This window comes from Thamnophis elegans, chromosome 14, assembly GCF_009769535.1.
Source record: "Thamnophis elegans isolate rThaEle1 chromosome 14, rThaEle1.pri, whole genome shotgun sequence".
Taxonomy (NCBI): Eukaryota; Metazoa; Chordata; class Lepidosauria; order Squamata; family Colubridae; genus Thamnophis; species Thamnophis elegans.
Window position 1 is genome coordinate 48,552,764 of NC_045554.1, and position 12,372 is coordinate 48,565,135.

Sequence of the window (12,372 nt, forward strand, 5' to 3'; positions counted from 1 at the left end):
TTAGATACCCCTGCACTAAATAAATACAAGGAAATTGGTTTTAGCCTCACTGGTGCAATTCATTCATTCATTCATTCATTCATTAGACTTATTTGTTTGTTTGTTTGTTTGTTTATTAGACTTATATACCGCTTCATAGGGCTATCAGCCCTCTCTCATTCATGACAACAAATACAAACAACATACATAGTATAAAGAATAATCCCCGTGCAAGTAATGTTTCTCAACCTTGGCAACTTGAAGATGCCTGGACTTCAACTCCCAGAATTCCCCAGCTGGGGAATTCTGGGAGTTGAAGTCCAGGCATCTTAGCAGTTAGACTTATATACCGCTTCATAGGGCTTTCAGCCCTCTCTAAGCGGTTTACAGAGTCAGCATATTGCCCCCAACAACAATCTGGGTCCTCATTTCACCCACCTCGGAAGGATGGAAGGCTGAGTCAACCTTGAGCCGGTGAGATTTGAACAGCCGAACTGCAGAACTGCAGTCAGCTGAAGTGGCCTGCAGTACTGCACTCTAACCACTGCGCCACCTTGGCTCTCTTCAAGTTGCCAAGGTTGAGAAACACAGAATTAGAGGGGGGGGAAAAGAAGAAAGAAAAATGAAAACTAGTCATAACATTTCCGCGTGTGCCTGGAGTGATTGTGGTTGTGTTGAAGAGTCTGACCGCCCAAGGATAGGAACTATTTTTAAACCCTTTTCGTTCGCCCGGCTCTGCTTTGATGTCTAATGCCCGATGGTGGAAGTGCAAAGAGACGCTGACCAGGGTGTGAATCATCTCTGAGTATCTTCCTTGCTCTGCTAAAGCGGCGAGGCTCAGCAATGTCACCCAGGGGTATTAGAGGGCAACGTTAAGTGTTAAGTGGAGGGGGAGCGCTGCTTGCCGGGCGATGTGGAGAGCCGCCTTTCGCCCTTTCCATCCCCGGAGGCTGGAAGCTCCGATGCGAGGCGCAGCCGGTGGACCTCGAAGCCCGCTCCAGGGTCCCTTTGCCTCCCTTCCGCCTTTTGTCCCAAAGGGGCTTTTCCCCCCCAAAAGGCAACTAGGCTTTCCTGGGGTTTTTCCCCCTTAGAAACGTTCTTGCATCCTGCAATTTCTTGCGTTTGAAGCCAAACGTTTTCAAGGGAGAAAAAACAAGAAAATCCAGCTTTTTTTGGGGGGGTGGGAAGCTCCTTTGGGACAACCCTCCTGCCAATTACCTCCTCACGACCGATTAGATCACACAGATTAGGCCTCCTCCGAGTTCCATCTGCCAGCCAGTGCCGACTGGCAACCACACGGAGGAGAGCCTTTTCAGTAGTAGCTCCGACCCTTTGGAACGATCTCCCCGTGGAGATTCGTACCCTCACCACCGTCCAGACCTTCCGCACAGCCCTTAAGATCTGGCTATCCCGCCAGGCCTGGGGTTAAAGATTGGGATCCGTCCCCACCCGAATGATGAATGAATGTTGCTTCTATTTTTAATTATGTACTGTCTGTATATGTCATTACGTGTATCCCCTCCCTATAGGTTGTAAGCCGCCCTGAGTCCCCTCAGGGAAAAGGGCGGCCTATAAATAAAAGCAATCTAATCTAATCTAATCTAACCCTGACCTGGATGGCTGAGACTCTCCAGGGACGCTCCGCTTTTCTGGACCTTCCTTCCGTGGGGCTCTTCCCGAGGGGACCCGGAGCATCCTTTCCCGCGTGGGCGAGCGGGCAACTCAGAAGCCCAGGCTCCCTCCCCTCCCTTGTCTGTTTTTCCCTTCTCCCCCACTTTGCGAGGATCCCCGCCTGCCCACGCAAGGCGCCAACCTGCGGGGCCACCTGTTGAAAAACAAGGACCCCGCGGCTGGGGGGGAACAACTCTCCGCCCCCCGCGGTCTTTCCACCTGCTCGGCATCCCCGGCGCGAGCGGCACCCAGGCGGGGCAGGGCTCTCTTCCATGCGGGGCGCCCGACCGTCTATAGATAGAGCCCCCAGCCGGCCTCTTTGTGCCTTGCTTGGCCCCCGGGGCCTCAGCGACTTCCTCCGGGCAGGGCTATTTCTGGGGGCTGGCATTTAAGGGGGAGGGCTGCTTTTCCATTTGTCATGGGAAAAAGAAACTTGAGCTGGAAAGATCTCGGCACCCATAAGCCAAGCCTCCTTCTCTCCCCTTTCAAAGCTACACTGGATGTACCTTGATCCAGACCCCCTAAATTAAGGTCACTGCACTTTTCTTAGAGGGGGGACATGTTCCCCATCTTGTCCCAGAAAGCAGATCCTCCATTTCACCTTCAACCAGGGAACAGCAGGAAGATTTTAGGGAAGAAAAATCTCCAAAGTTCTCTATTAATGTGGCCAAGAGCGTCCATTTACACCAGAATCCAGTAAGAGTCACTTGCTTGAGCTGAGTGGCTATAGAAATTGAATTAATAAAAGAATAAAATAAGTGTATTTATATCACCATCACTTCCTCTCTGAAAGAGAGCTCCTAACCGATTCCTAACCATCAAATCCACTCCTGTAATGCAGAAATGCCTTTTCTTAGGCGAGAAACCCATTTTTAAAAAAAAACTAGGGCTTCGGAAAGCAATCTTAAGTTATTTTATCTTATAATTGTGAATTTAAATGGGATTGTATCCATGTCTTCATCAATCAATAGTTGGTTTGTACAGTATACTTACCATATTTGCTCTAAGTACCATTTATACTATAAATGACTTATCGGAAGACCTAAAAGAACCAGATTGGGAACAAGAGCTGACGATGACTTGATGGTGTGCGATCAATCAATCAATCAATCATTATACACTGAATTATAGTCCAACCAAAGAGACTGCATTTATACATCACGCCAACCTGATCACAACAAAACCACCCAACAATTTAATAAACTCCACATATTACAGTATGTGAATGAAGCTGCTAATTTGGGTATTGAAACCTCTGCAAGAAAACCACCAAGCTCATATCACAGAGCACCCAGCCCCCCCCCCCCCCTTATGTCAACCCTAAGCTATAAACGTTCTCTATTTAAGCAGATGAGACCTAGTGGCTGGGCAGAGTTAAAATTTGAACCCAGGACTTTCTGCAGCCGTACCTGCCTTTGCCCCAGTAACACGCAGGTAGAGAGTTGAGCAGAAATCACTCCGAATGCAAACAAACAAGCTTTTTCTTTTTTTTGACAGTGATTGAAGAGGGAGTGAGCCAGTTTTCCTCTTGGCCAGCTTTTGTGGACCGAGGAGGAGCCAAAACAAGAACCCAGATGGTGCCTTCAGGCAGAATGGAAAAAAAGGACTCATTCATCTGATCCTGACATTCCCTTCTCCACTGGCAGATCAGCAGGTGGGGGTCTCGAGTCCCCACCTTTGCCCTGCTGCTATATTTACCAGCACTTTCCATCGGCTGCAAGGAAGAGGGAAAAAACATTTGGCTTATTTTAGAAGCAGCAGCATACTTTCCTGCTCTGGCCCTCCCTCACGACAGGTGGAAGAGCTGTTTTTAGAACTTTTGCAGCTCAAAATAGTGCGGAGTTTACAATGCAGCTCACTTTAGGCATCTTGGGGTCCTATTTATGCTCTCTGGCCACGGGGAAGGCTATAAATATACCTGTTGCTTCCCCGCTCTGCCAGGCTGACCTCACTGCTGCGAACAAGTTGTAACAAACAACCCCCACCTTTGATAGCACATAAACGCTCCAGATGTTCTCCTGGGCAAAAAATGGGGAAACCCCCAAAAATGGGGTGGTGGTGAAAAAAGCTGATTGTACTGAGAAGCTTTTCCATGAGGAAAAGCAACTGAAGCAGAATTTTCTTTGGAGTTTGCAGCCTGTTTGGCTTTGAAATAGTCCATTGGGGGTACAGTAAAAAAAACCTTGGCTTCACCTTGATGAAGATGGCCTTTCATTTATCATTAAATATTGCTGGTAAGATCTTTTTAAAAATGTGTCCCTCTTGTCACGTTAAAAATGATAACCTGGGCATCACCTTTCCCCCTGAATTCTGGGAATGGACCACCTTCCCTGGAGTGGATTTGGCTTGGCCAGAGAAGATAGCAATAGCACTTAGACATATATAGTGCTTTACAGCCCTCTCTAAGCGGTTTACAGAGTCAAAATATTTTCCCCTAACAATCTGGGTCCTCATTTTACCCACCTCGGAAGGATAGAAGGCTGAGTCAACCTTGAGCCTGTGAGATTTGAACTGCCGAACTGCAACTAGCTTTCAGCTGAAGTAGCCTGCAGTGCTGCACTCTAACTACTGCGCTACCTCAGCTCTGTAAGATCTTACTAAGCAATACTTTCTCCAAGTTGGTTAGGGAGAGGCGCCTATCTTGGCATTCCATGCGACAGGAAGACCTCCCATGCATTCCGGCAAAGGATAGGAGAGATTCATCAGCATCCAGAAAAGCCGTAATAAACTCAGGCCAGAAGTGGGAGTTGAGCAGCTTTTAATGCCAAGACTAGCAATCCGAAGCAGACGATGAATGCATTGGTGTTTCTGAGCGCCTCTCCAGCATGGGGCCAGGAAGGAAGCCAGCTGGGGAATACAGTCTCTGGTGCTGAAGTGGCGAAACCATCCTGGATCCCAAGACGTGCTGTTTGGGTAGATTTATACAGGAGGAGAGCAATTCACAGAAGGAATTTAAAATCATCCGAGGACATCATTCCTTTTACTGCTTTATTTGGAGCGAAGATATGCACAGTCAGATAACCAACTCCTGTCTCAGGATGCAACCAAACTCCAGATTGCTGGTCTTCACTCATCCAAAGCTTCTTCTGCTGAGAAACAGCCGCGTTCTCCCTGCCAGCCTCAGGAGGCTGTGGCACAGCATGCGGCCTCCTTGTGCCGCAAAAGCAGTGACATCCGGGAGAAGGTCTTCAAGCAGGCGCAGCACTGGTACCTCTTGATCTCCGAGTGGGTCTGCAGGTGGGCGCGGAGGTTGGAGCGGTCGGCAAAGGCTCGGCTGCAGTGGGAGCAGGAATAGGGCTTTTCACCTGGGAAGGAAGGCAGAACAGGTGAGCCCAGGTGGGGCACACAGGGGCAGGGGCAGGGGCTGGGTGCCAACTGGCCCAAAGAGAACCTTGTTCATTTAATGATCACCAGGAAAAAAAGGTCGTAAGTTGGGTTGGTCACTTAGGTGACCTGTTTTACGACCTACAGCTGTGATCGACAAGATCCATTACAGTTGTAAGTTGAGAACTACTTATAGGTGCACTGAATGCAACACCAGAAAGGTTGTGCTGTAAGCAGAGGCCCACATACCTAATTACAGGTGTGTTACACACTCTCTGCTACAAACTGGGGCACACTCCATAAAGCAGGGCTGCACAATAAAACACCCTGGCTGATAAAGAGAAGCTATATACATTTGTGCCATATCTAGCAATCTTTAATTGTGACATCGCTACAGGACTGTCTGGTTTCTGGTGACCACAGATTTTGGTCACAAGGATTATTCAATTTCAGCACCCCCTCAAAAGGCAAAAGCCTAACCCAGATATTCACCCTCACTCCATGCCAAGCCTAGAATCTCTTTTTAAACCCACGATTTAAACATGGTTCATGCTATTTAGCAGAACTGGTGATATTCTGAGTAGAGGCCACTCCCATGCAGGGAAGGGCATAGAATCCACAGTCAGATATCGAACAGGAGAAGCAGAATGAGCCGTTATAAAAATATTGGGATGAATTTGGGGGCACCAAAGCTGCCTCTGCGCTGCAGGAGTGCTGTAACACAGCAAAGAGAACCACCTTCCTGGATCCCTAGAACAGTGTTTCTCAACCTTGGTAACTTGAAGATGTCCGGACTTCAACTCCCAGAATTCCCCAGCCACCATGATCATCATTGCAAAGGATTCTGGGAGTCGAAGTCCACACATAAAGAATGATCTAGGCCAGTGTTTCTCAACCTTGGCAACTTGAAGATGTCCGGACTTCAACTCCCAGAATTCCCCAGCCAGCATTCGCTGGCTGGGGAATTCTGGGAGTTGAAGTCCAGACATCTTCAAGTTGCCAAGGTTGAGAAACACTGCCCTAGAAGACATCTGTGCCACACATGCAACCTTCTGTACGCATGCTTCCACTCCAGGCTGGGTTGCATTGCAGCAGCGTGCAAGGCCCTCCTCCCCCCCCCCCCTTGTCTCCTGGGATAGTTTCCCCTCACCTGTGTGTGTCCGGATGTGGCCCTGTAGTAACCAAGGCCTGGAAAAGGCTTTGCTACAAATCTTGCACACGCAGGGGAGGGTGTGAGTCCGGATGTGCATCTTGAGGGCCCCCAAGCTGGTGTACCCCTTGTTGCAGTACTTGCAGCTGAAGAACCTGGTTGTTGCTACGGCTTGCGGCTTGCAGTGCCGCTGCCGGTGCCGGGCCAAGCCAGAGAAAGTGCTGTAGGGCTTGTGGCAATCCAGGCAGATGAACCTCTCCAGGGTGCCAGTCCTCACACCAGGCTCGGCTGGCACCTGCTGTCCTTCTGCCTCCGCCAGGCGGCCCAGGACGGGGCACGTCCTCCAGGGGAGCAGGCCGAAGGCTGGCGGGAGATTGAGGTTGTTGGGGTTATCCCGAAGAGGGGTGGCTGACCCCCGGCTGCCTCCAGCCCTCTCCCCACTTGGGGGGTTAAAGGCGAGCTGCTCTTTGGCCTCCCGGCTCTGCTGAAGAGGGGGGGAGAGGCTGGCAGGAGCAAAGCTGTGGCTCCTCAGAGGGCTGGCCTCCCGGGGTGTGGATGGGCAGGGTGGGGCCTCCTGGATAGAAAAGGAACATGTCATCCAGGTGTGACTTGGCCTGTTGCATTCTGTGGATGGAAAGAAGACAAAGAAGTTGACCAAAGTGATATTCCGGCCTCCCCTTCTAGATGTCTACGGAGATTCTCCGTCATCCTGGTCATGGTTCTCCCAAAGGCCACTGGACTTTCTGGCAAGTCCAGTCTGGTAAGTTGCCTCTTGAAAAAGCCCCTTTGGGACTTCCCTTCTAGGCACCTCCAGACACTTTGCCTTAACCTTCTGCACACAAACTTGCAAATCAAAACTTGCTCAGCCTGCAAATGGATGCCCACCTGGCTTTCTCTACTGGAAGTAGTGTAATAGCAATAGCAGTTCGACTTATATACCGCTTCATAGGGCTTTCAGCCCTCTCTAAGCGGTTTACAGAGTTAGCATATTGCCCCCACAGTCTGGGTCCTCATTTCATCCACCTCGGAAGGATGGAAGGCTGAGTCAACCTTGAGCCGGTGAGATTAGAACCGCCGAACTGCAGATAACAGTCAGCTGAAGTGGCCTGCAGTACTGCACCCTAACCACTGTGCCACCACCTTGGCTCTTCCTTCCTGTAATGTCCCCAGACAGATTATACCTCTCCTACCTACCGTGTTTTTTGGACTATAAGGCACACCTTCCCCCCACCCCCACCAAAAAGAGGGTGAAAATCTGGGAGCATCTCATACCCTGAATACAACACTTTTTGCATCATAAAACCTCGCCCCCTTCACAAAAATGGACGCGCGGAGGGTTTGGGAGGCCTGCAGAGTGCAAACACTTTTTTTTTTAAATTTACCTCTTCAAAACCTTGGTGCGTCTTATATTCTGAAAAATACGGTATGTACCAGTTCCCAGTCAGGTCTGATCCTGCTTAAATCTTAGCCAAGGTCAACTGCTGCCCATCCTAACATCTGCCTGGGGTGCTGAACATGAGTTGGGAGACCTTCGCTAAGCACCTTATATCTCGTAAACTCTACTCCTAGGGGAAATGTTTCTGCTTCTTTTATTCTAAGCAAACGGTTTCCTAGCTTAATGGATGGCCACAGCCTGCACTTGGTTTTACTCCGAAGAAGGAAAGACGAAGGCTGTGCTTTCCTCAGCCTTAGCCGAGGGTGGTGGGTTTACTCTGAAAACCCATTTCCAGGGCTCTCCCAGTGGAACAGACGCCTCTCTTCGTGTCTTCTTCAGAGGAACATCTTTGCAGGCAGGTGAAAAAATGGTAAAAAAACTCCCCATGTGAAACAGGCGGGCCTGAAGGTCAAAGAATTGCCTTTTTAAAAAAAAAAAAACAACCCCAAGATCCAAAATGTGCACTTAGGCCACTGGCAGCTGAAGCCCTACTTGGGTGTGCCAAGATGGCATCGCCTGCCATAATATTCTCAAGTCCCTGTTAGGGCTGTTATAAACCAAACAGGATCTTACCCCGAAGAGAAAGCACTTGGAATATTTTAAATATCTCCAGGCCACCCCCCACCACACACCCTCTCTGGTACACTGGGAAATAATCTACATTCCAGATGAATTTACATTCTTCTCTGGGGTATGAAAAAAGTGAAGGGTAAATGCCACACAGCCTGCCCTCTTGGAAACATTTATATTAAAAAAAAAAAATCACTGAGGGGGCAGAGGCCATGGGGGCAGGTGGGATGGGTGGGAGCCCCCAGGGTCCATCCTCACCAACATAGGTTATAGGATGGCTGGCCAGCCCTTCTGATGGGCAGCTCACAGGAGCTCAAGCCATCTTCCATACATGTAGCCCAGTGGTTGCCAAACTTGGCAACTTTAAGACTTGTGGATGTCAACTCCCAGAATTCTCCAGCCAGCAGAGCTTAAAGTCTTAAAGTTGCCAAGTTTGGGAACCACTGATATAACCCAATGAGCAGAGATCAAACCAGCCTTTCTTGGACTCTCCGTAACCTCGGACCACCTCCCCCTCCTTCTCCTCTTTGCAAGCTCTCTCAGTCGAAACCGCCAACTCCTCTTTGTCAATCATGAATCCCCTGACAATGCACCACATTTTTAAAAAATGCCTGATTTTTCTGTTCTGTTCCTTGAGTCTTGCAGAATTCCTCTGCTGCCTAGAGTTAAAACAGCACCTATCGTTGAGTCAGCAGAAATTCACAACAGGAAAACAATGTTGTTTCTTTGCAGGCAGACACCAATTTTAATACACACACAGGTAGAACTAAGTGTACCCATAAGGTGCATTGCATGCCTAAATCCAACAGGAAAAACAGAAAGCAGAAAAGGCCCCTGTAGCCATTGGAGGTAGAAGCCCCCTCCCCAACGGCGATTGCAATGGAACAAACCTAGAAAGACTCACTAAACCAGTGTTTCTCAACCTTGGCAACTTGAAGATGTCCGGACTTCAACTCCCAGAATTCCCCAGCAGTGGTTAGGACAGTGTTTCTCAACCTTGGCAACTTGAAGATGTCCGGACTTCAACTCCCAGAATTCCCCAGCAGTGGTTAGGACAGTGTTTCTCAACCTTGTCAACTTGAAGATGTCCGGACTTCAACTCCCAGAATTCCCCAGCAGTGGTTAGGACAGTGTTTCTCAACCTTGTCAACTTGAAGATGTCCGGACTTCAACTCCCAGAGTTCCCCAGCCAGCATTCGCTGGCTGGGGAATTCTGGGAGTTAAAGTCCGGACATCTTCAAGTTGACAAGGTTGAGAAACACTGCACTAAACAATCTCAGGTGCCACAGCCTGCATCAGCCGTCCCGGCACAGGGGGGGAAGGGGTGCGCAATAAGGCAACGGTGTTCCTTTGAAGGCTGCCTCTGAGCATGTGCAGAGGTGATCCAGATGTGGAAGAATTTCCACCACGTTCGAGGCTAGGGCTCCGCTTGTCTCCCTTTTTGTTGAAGAGGGAAAAGCGCCTCGGTGGATGAAGTTCCCCCCAACGTCATTTGGACCTTCGGATCCCTCGGCTTGCAAGCGGCGCTTCCCTCCTTGGGCACCGCATCTCCCTTGCCCGCCTCCGCAGGTTCTCCAACTCAAAGCTCCCACCTGTTGCCGCTTCTCCTCGGAGAAACTCCCGCCTAGGAGGAGCTGCGGGGCCGAGCAGCGCTGCCTTCGCGGGGATAACTCCGGGGAAGCCTCCAAGCCCCGTGGAGCGCAGCCGGCGGGGACCCGGCGCTGAAAGCCTCCGGCGCGGCCAAAGACTGCGGGGAAGCCGAGCGGAGGAAACGGCGGGGGCTCCGCAGGGGCCCCGAGGGCCGGGGGGACCCCCTCCTCTTCAAGGGGCGCCCCGCAGCCAGCCGCTCCCGCTTGGCCAGAAGGAAGAGGCTCCCCGGCCCTTCGGGGCTCGAGCGACCCCGACCCGCGCGGGCTGCGGAGCGTCCGGGCACGGAGGGAGAGCCGGGGGCGCCCCAAGGCCGGTCGGAGCGGCCGTCGGGGCGTCGCTTACCTTGGCGGCTGGTCTCCAGCTGGCCGTAGTTGGGGACGCGGCTGCTGGAGGACTGCTTGACCAGGAAGGAGCGCGGCATGGCAGGCGGGCGGGCGGGCGGTGGGTCTGCCGGCCGGGCAGGTGGCATAAAGCCGCGGCCTCATTAGCATGGTCCCGCCGCCAGCCAACCGCCGCCCGAGGGCCGTCCGGGGACTCCGCCGCGCCGCCCCTTCCCCGGCAGGTGCAAAGAGCGGGCTGGGGAAGCGGGGAGGGGGCGGGGAGCAGGGAGACCCCCCCAGCCCTCCCCAGCAGTGCCCAGGTCGGTCTCGGGTCCCCTCGTTTGGGCGGAGAGAGCCGGACCCCTCGTGGCTCCTAAGCCCCCACCTCCACTTTAGCAACAGCAATAGCAGTAGACTTATATACCGCTTCATAGGCCTTTCAGGCCTCTCTAAGCGGTTTACAGAGAGTCAGCCTATCGCCCCCACAGTCTGGGTCCTCATTTTACCCACCTCGGAAGGATGGAAGGCTGAGTCAACCCTGAGCCGGTGAGATTTGAACCGCTGACCTGCTGATCTAGCAGTAGCCTGCAGTGCTGCATTTAACCACTGCACCACCTTGGCTCTTTGCGCAAAGGCGGGGAGGGGCGCCTGAAGGAGCGGCGCAGGATTGGCGGGGGGGGGGGGGGGGCGGCGGCTCGTCGGGGAGAGGCTTCTGCAGCATCTCAATGAGGACCGAAAAGAGTTGAAGTTTCCCGGGGCTTCCCCAGGGGCTGATAGCAATAGCAATAGCAGTTAGACTTATATACCGCTTCATGGGGCTTTCAGCCCTCTCTAAGCGGTTTACAGAGTCAGCATATCGCCCCCAACAACAATCCGGGTCCTCATTTTACCCACCTCGGAAGGATGGAAGGCTGAGTCAACCCTGAGCCCGTGAGATTTGAACCGCCGAACTGCAGTCAGCTGAAGTAGCCTGCAGTGCTGCATTTAACCACTGCGCCAACTCGGCTCTTGCACGAGAGAAGCACCGAGGGGGGTTTGGATGAGTTCCGAACAGCCCAAGCATCATCCAGCCCTTGGGACGAATGGATGAAAATCTGGAGTCAAGAGTCCCATCTTCGGCACCGGTGTGTATAAAGGAAGGGAAAAGATGCCAGGGCTGTGCTGAACCCTGAAGGCGGCAGGGAGTGGAATTTCTGTTAAAAGCCCTGTGCCCATGGCCTTCGCCTTGCCATCTGCTCCATCAACTTCCAGGGATGTTGAAGTGCTTGGACTTGACCCGAGAGAGAGCAGGGCAGGGAGTCTGCTTGAAGTTGCCAGTTGTCTGAGATCCAGGAAAGGCAGGGTGGGAGCAGCAGCAGGAGCCCATCCCACACAGTTCCCTTACCTGGCCAGGTTTCCTCTTCTTCGGGGTCTTCTTGGAGAACCAGCCCAGCCCTGGGGTTTTGCCTCCCCTGCTTGCTCAAAAGGGGGATGATAAGGACCCTTCCCCCCTCCCCTTTTTACTTCCAAATACCTATGGTTCTATTTTTAGGAAGAGAGGAAGAGCATTCCTTATGCACCAGGAGGGTCAGCCAGCTTTCTATTATTGTTTACCTCCCTTGCAACCACTGAGAGCTTTCTGGGCAGCTGTTTAGAGACCTCCCTTCTGGGCAGGGCAAAGAGGGGCACCTCGCCCAGCTGTTCCTCAGAGCTTACAGTCCTGCAAGACATGGCAGCTTTTGGGCAGGATAGGGAATGTTGTAATATAATTCCTTGTGTAGGTGTGGATCACCCATGGCCCAGTTCATACCAGGGCATGCAGAGCCACGCTGAACCACACAGGAGAAAACAAACTCCTAGAACGCCATAACATCCTGATAGTTCATAACATAACATTCTGAGATGTGCCCTACCATTGACGTCCAGGATTTGACCATATATAGACAGAACTTCCCTGAGCAGTAGATTAGAAATTGTACTTTTACAGGCTGTCTTAAATCACATGCTGATTACTGATTTGCTCCTCCTGCCTTTGTCCTATCTCAATAAAAGGGGCTCTCAGACCCCCAATCTGGGTCGCTCCATCCCGAGAAAGATCGTGTCCTGTCTTTTCTCCACATTGGCCTCATGGACGAACCACAGGAACATCACAGATTCCTACTACACTACCCATCTATTTAGTTGGGAGGGCACAAAAGCTGTAGGCGAACCTCATGAGGTTGGGGCTGGGTCCCTCAGTGAGCCTCCTCCTAGGCACAGGTGGGCAGGTTTGGGTGACCCAGAAATGCTGCCAT

The 12,372-nt window shown here is 51.7% G+C and overlaps 1 protein-coding gene across 1 annotated transcript; it reads right to left on the minus strand.

Moving 5' to 3' along the window:
* Positions 1 to 4,770: 4,770 nt before the first annotated feature.
* On the minus strand, positions 4,771 to 10,200 carry SNAI3 (snail family transcriptional repressor 3). Its single transcript, XM_032231157.1, has 3 exons — positions 10,122 to 10,200; positions 6,125 to 6,748; positions 4,771 to 4,955 (listed from the first exon to the last, which is right to left on the minus strand). Exons 1-3 carry the CDS (start codon positions 10,198 to 10,200, stop codon positions 4,771 to 4,773), a joined length of 888 nt encoding a protein of 295 aa, XP_032087048.1.
* Between the last annotated feature and the right edge of the window lie 2,172 nt (positions 10,201 to 12,372).

Bases quoted from the DNA above. Each gene is read 5' to 3' on its own strand.
- SNAI3 (XM_032231157.1), bottom strand. From the start codon at position 10,200: ATGCCGCGCTCCTTCCTGGTCAAGCAGTCCTCCAGCAGCCGCGTCCCC. The intron at 6,749-10,121 runs GTAAGCGACGCC...TTCCATCCACAG, and splicing joins GCTGGAGACCAGCCGCCAAG to AATGCAACAGGCCAAGTCAC. The intron at 4,956-6,124 runs GTGAGGGGAAAC...CTTCCTTCCCAG, and splicing joins CCACATCCGGACACACACAG to GTGAAAAGCCCTATTCCTGC.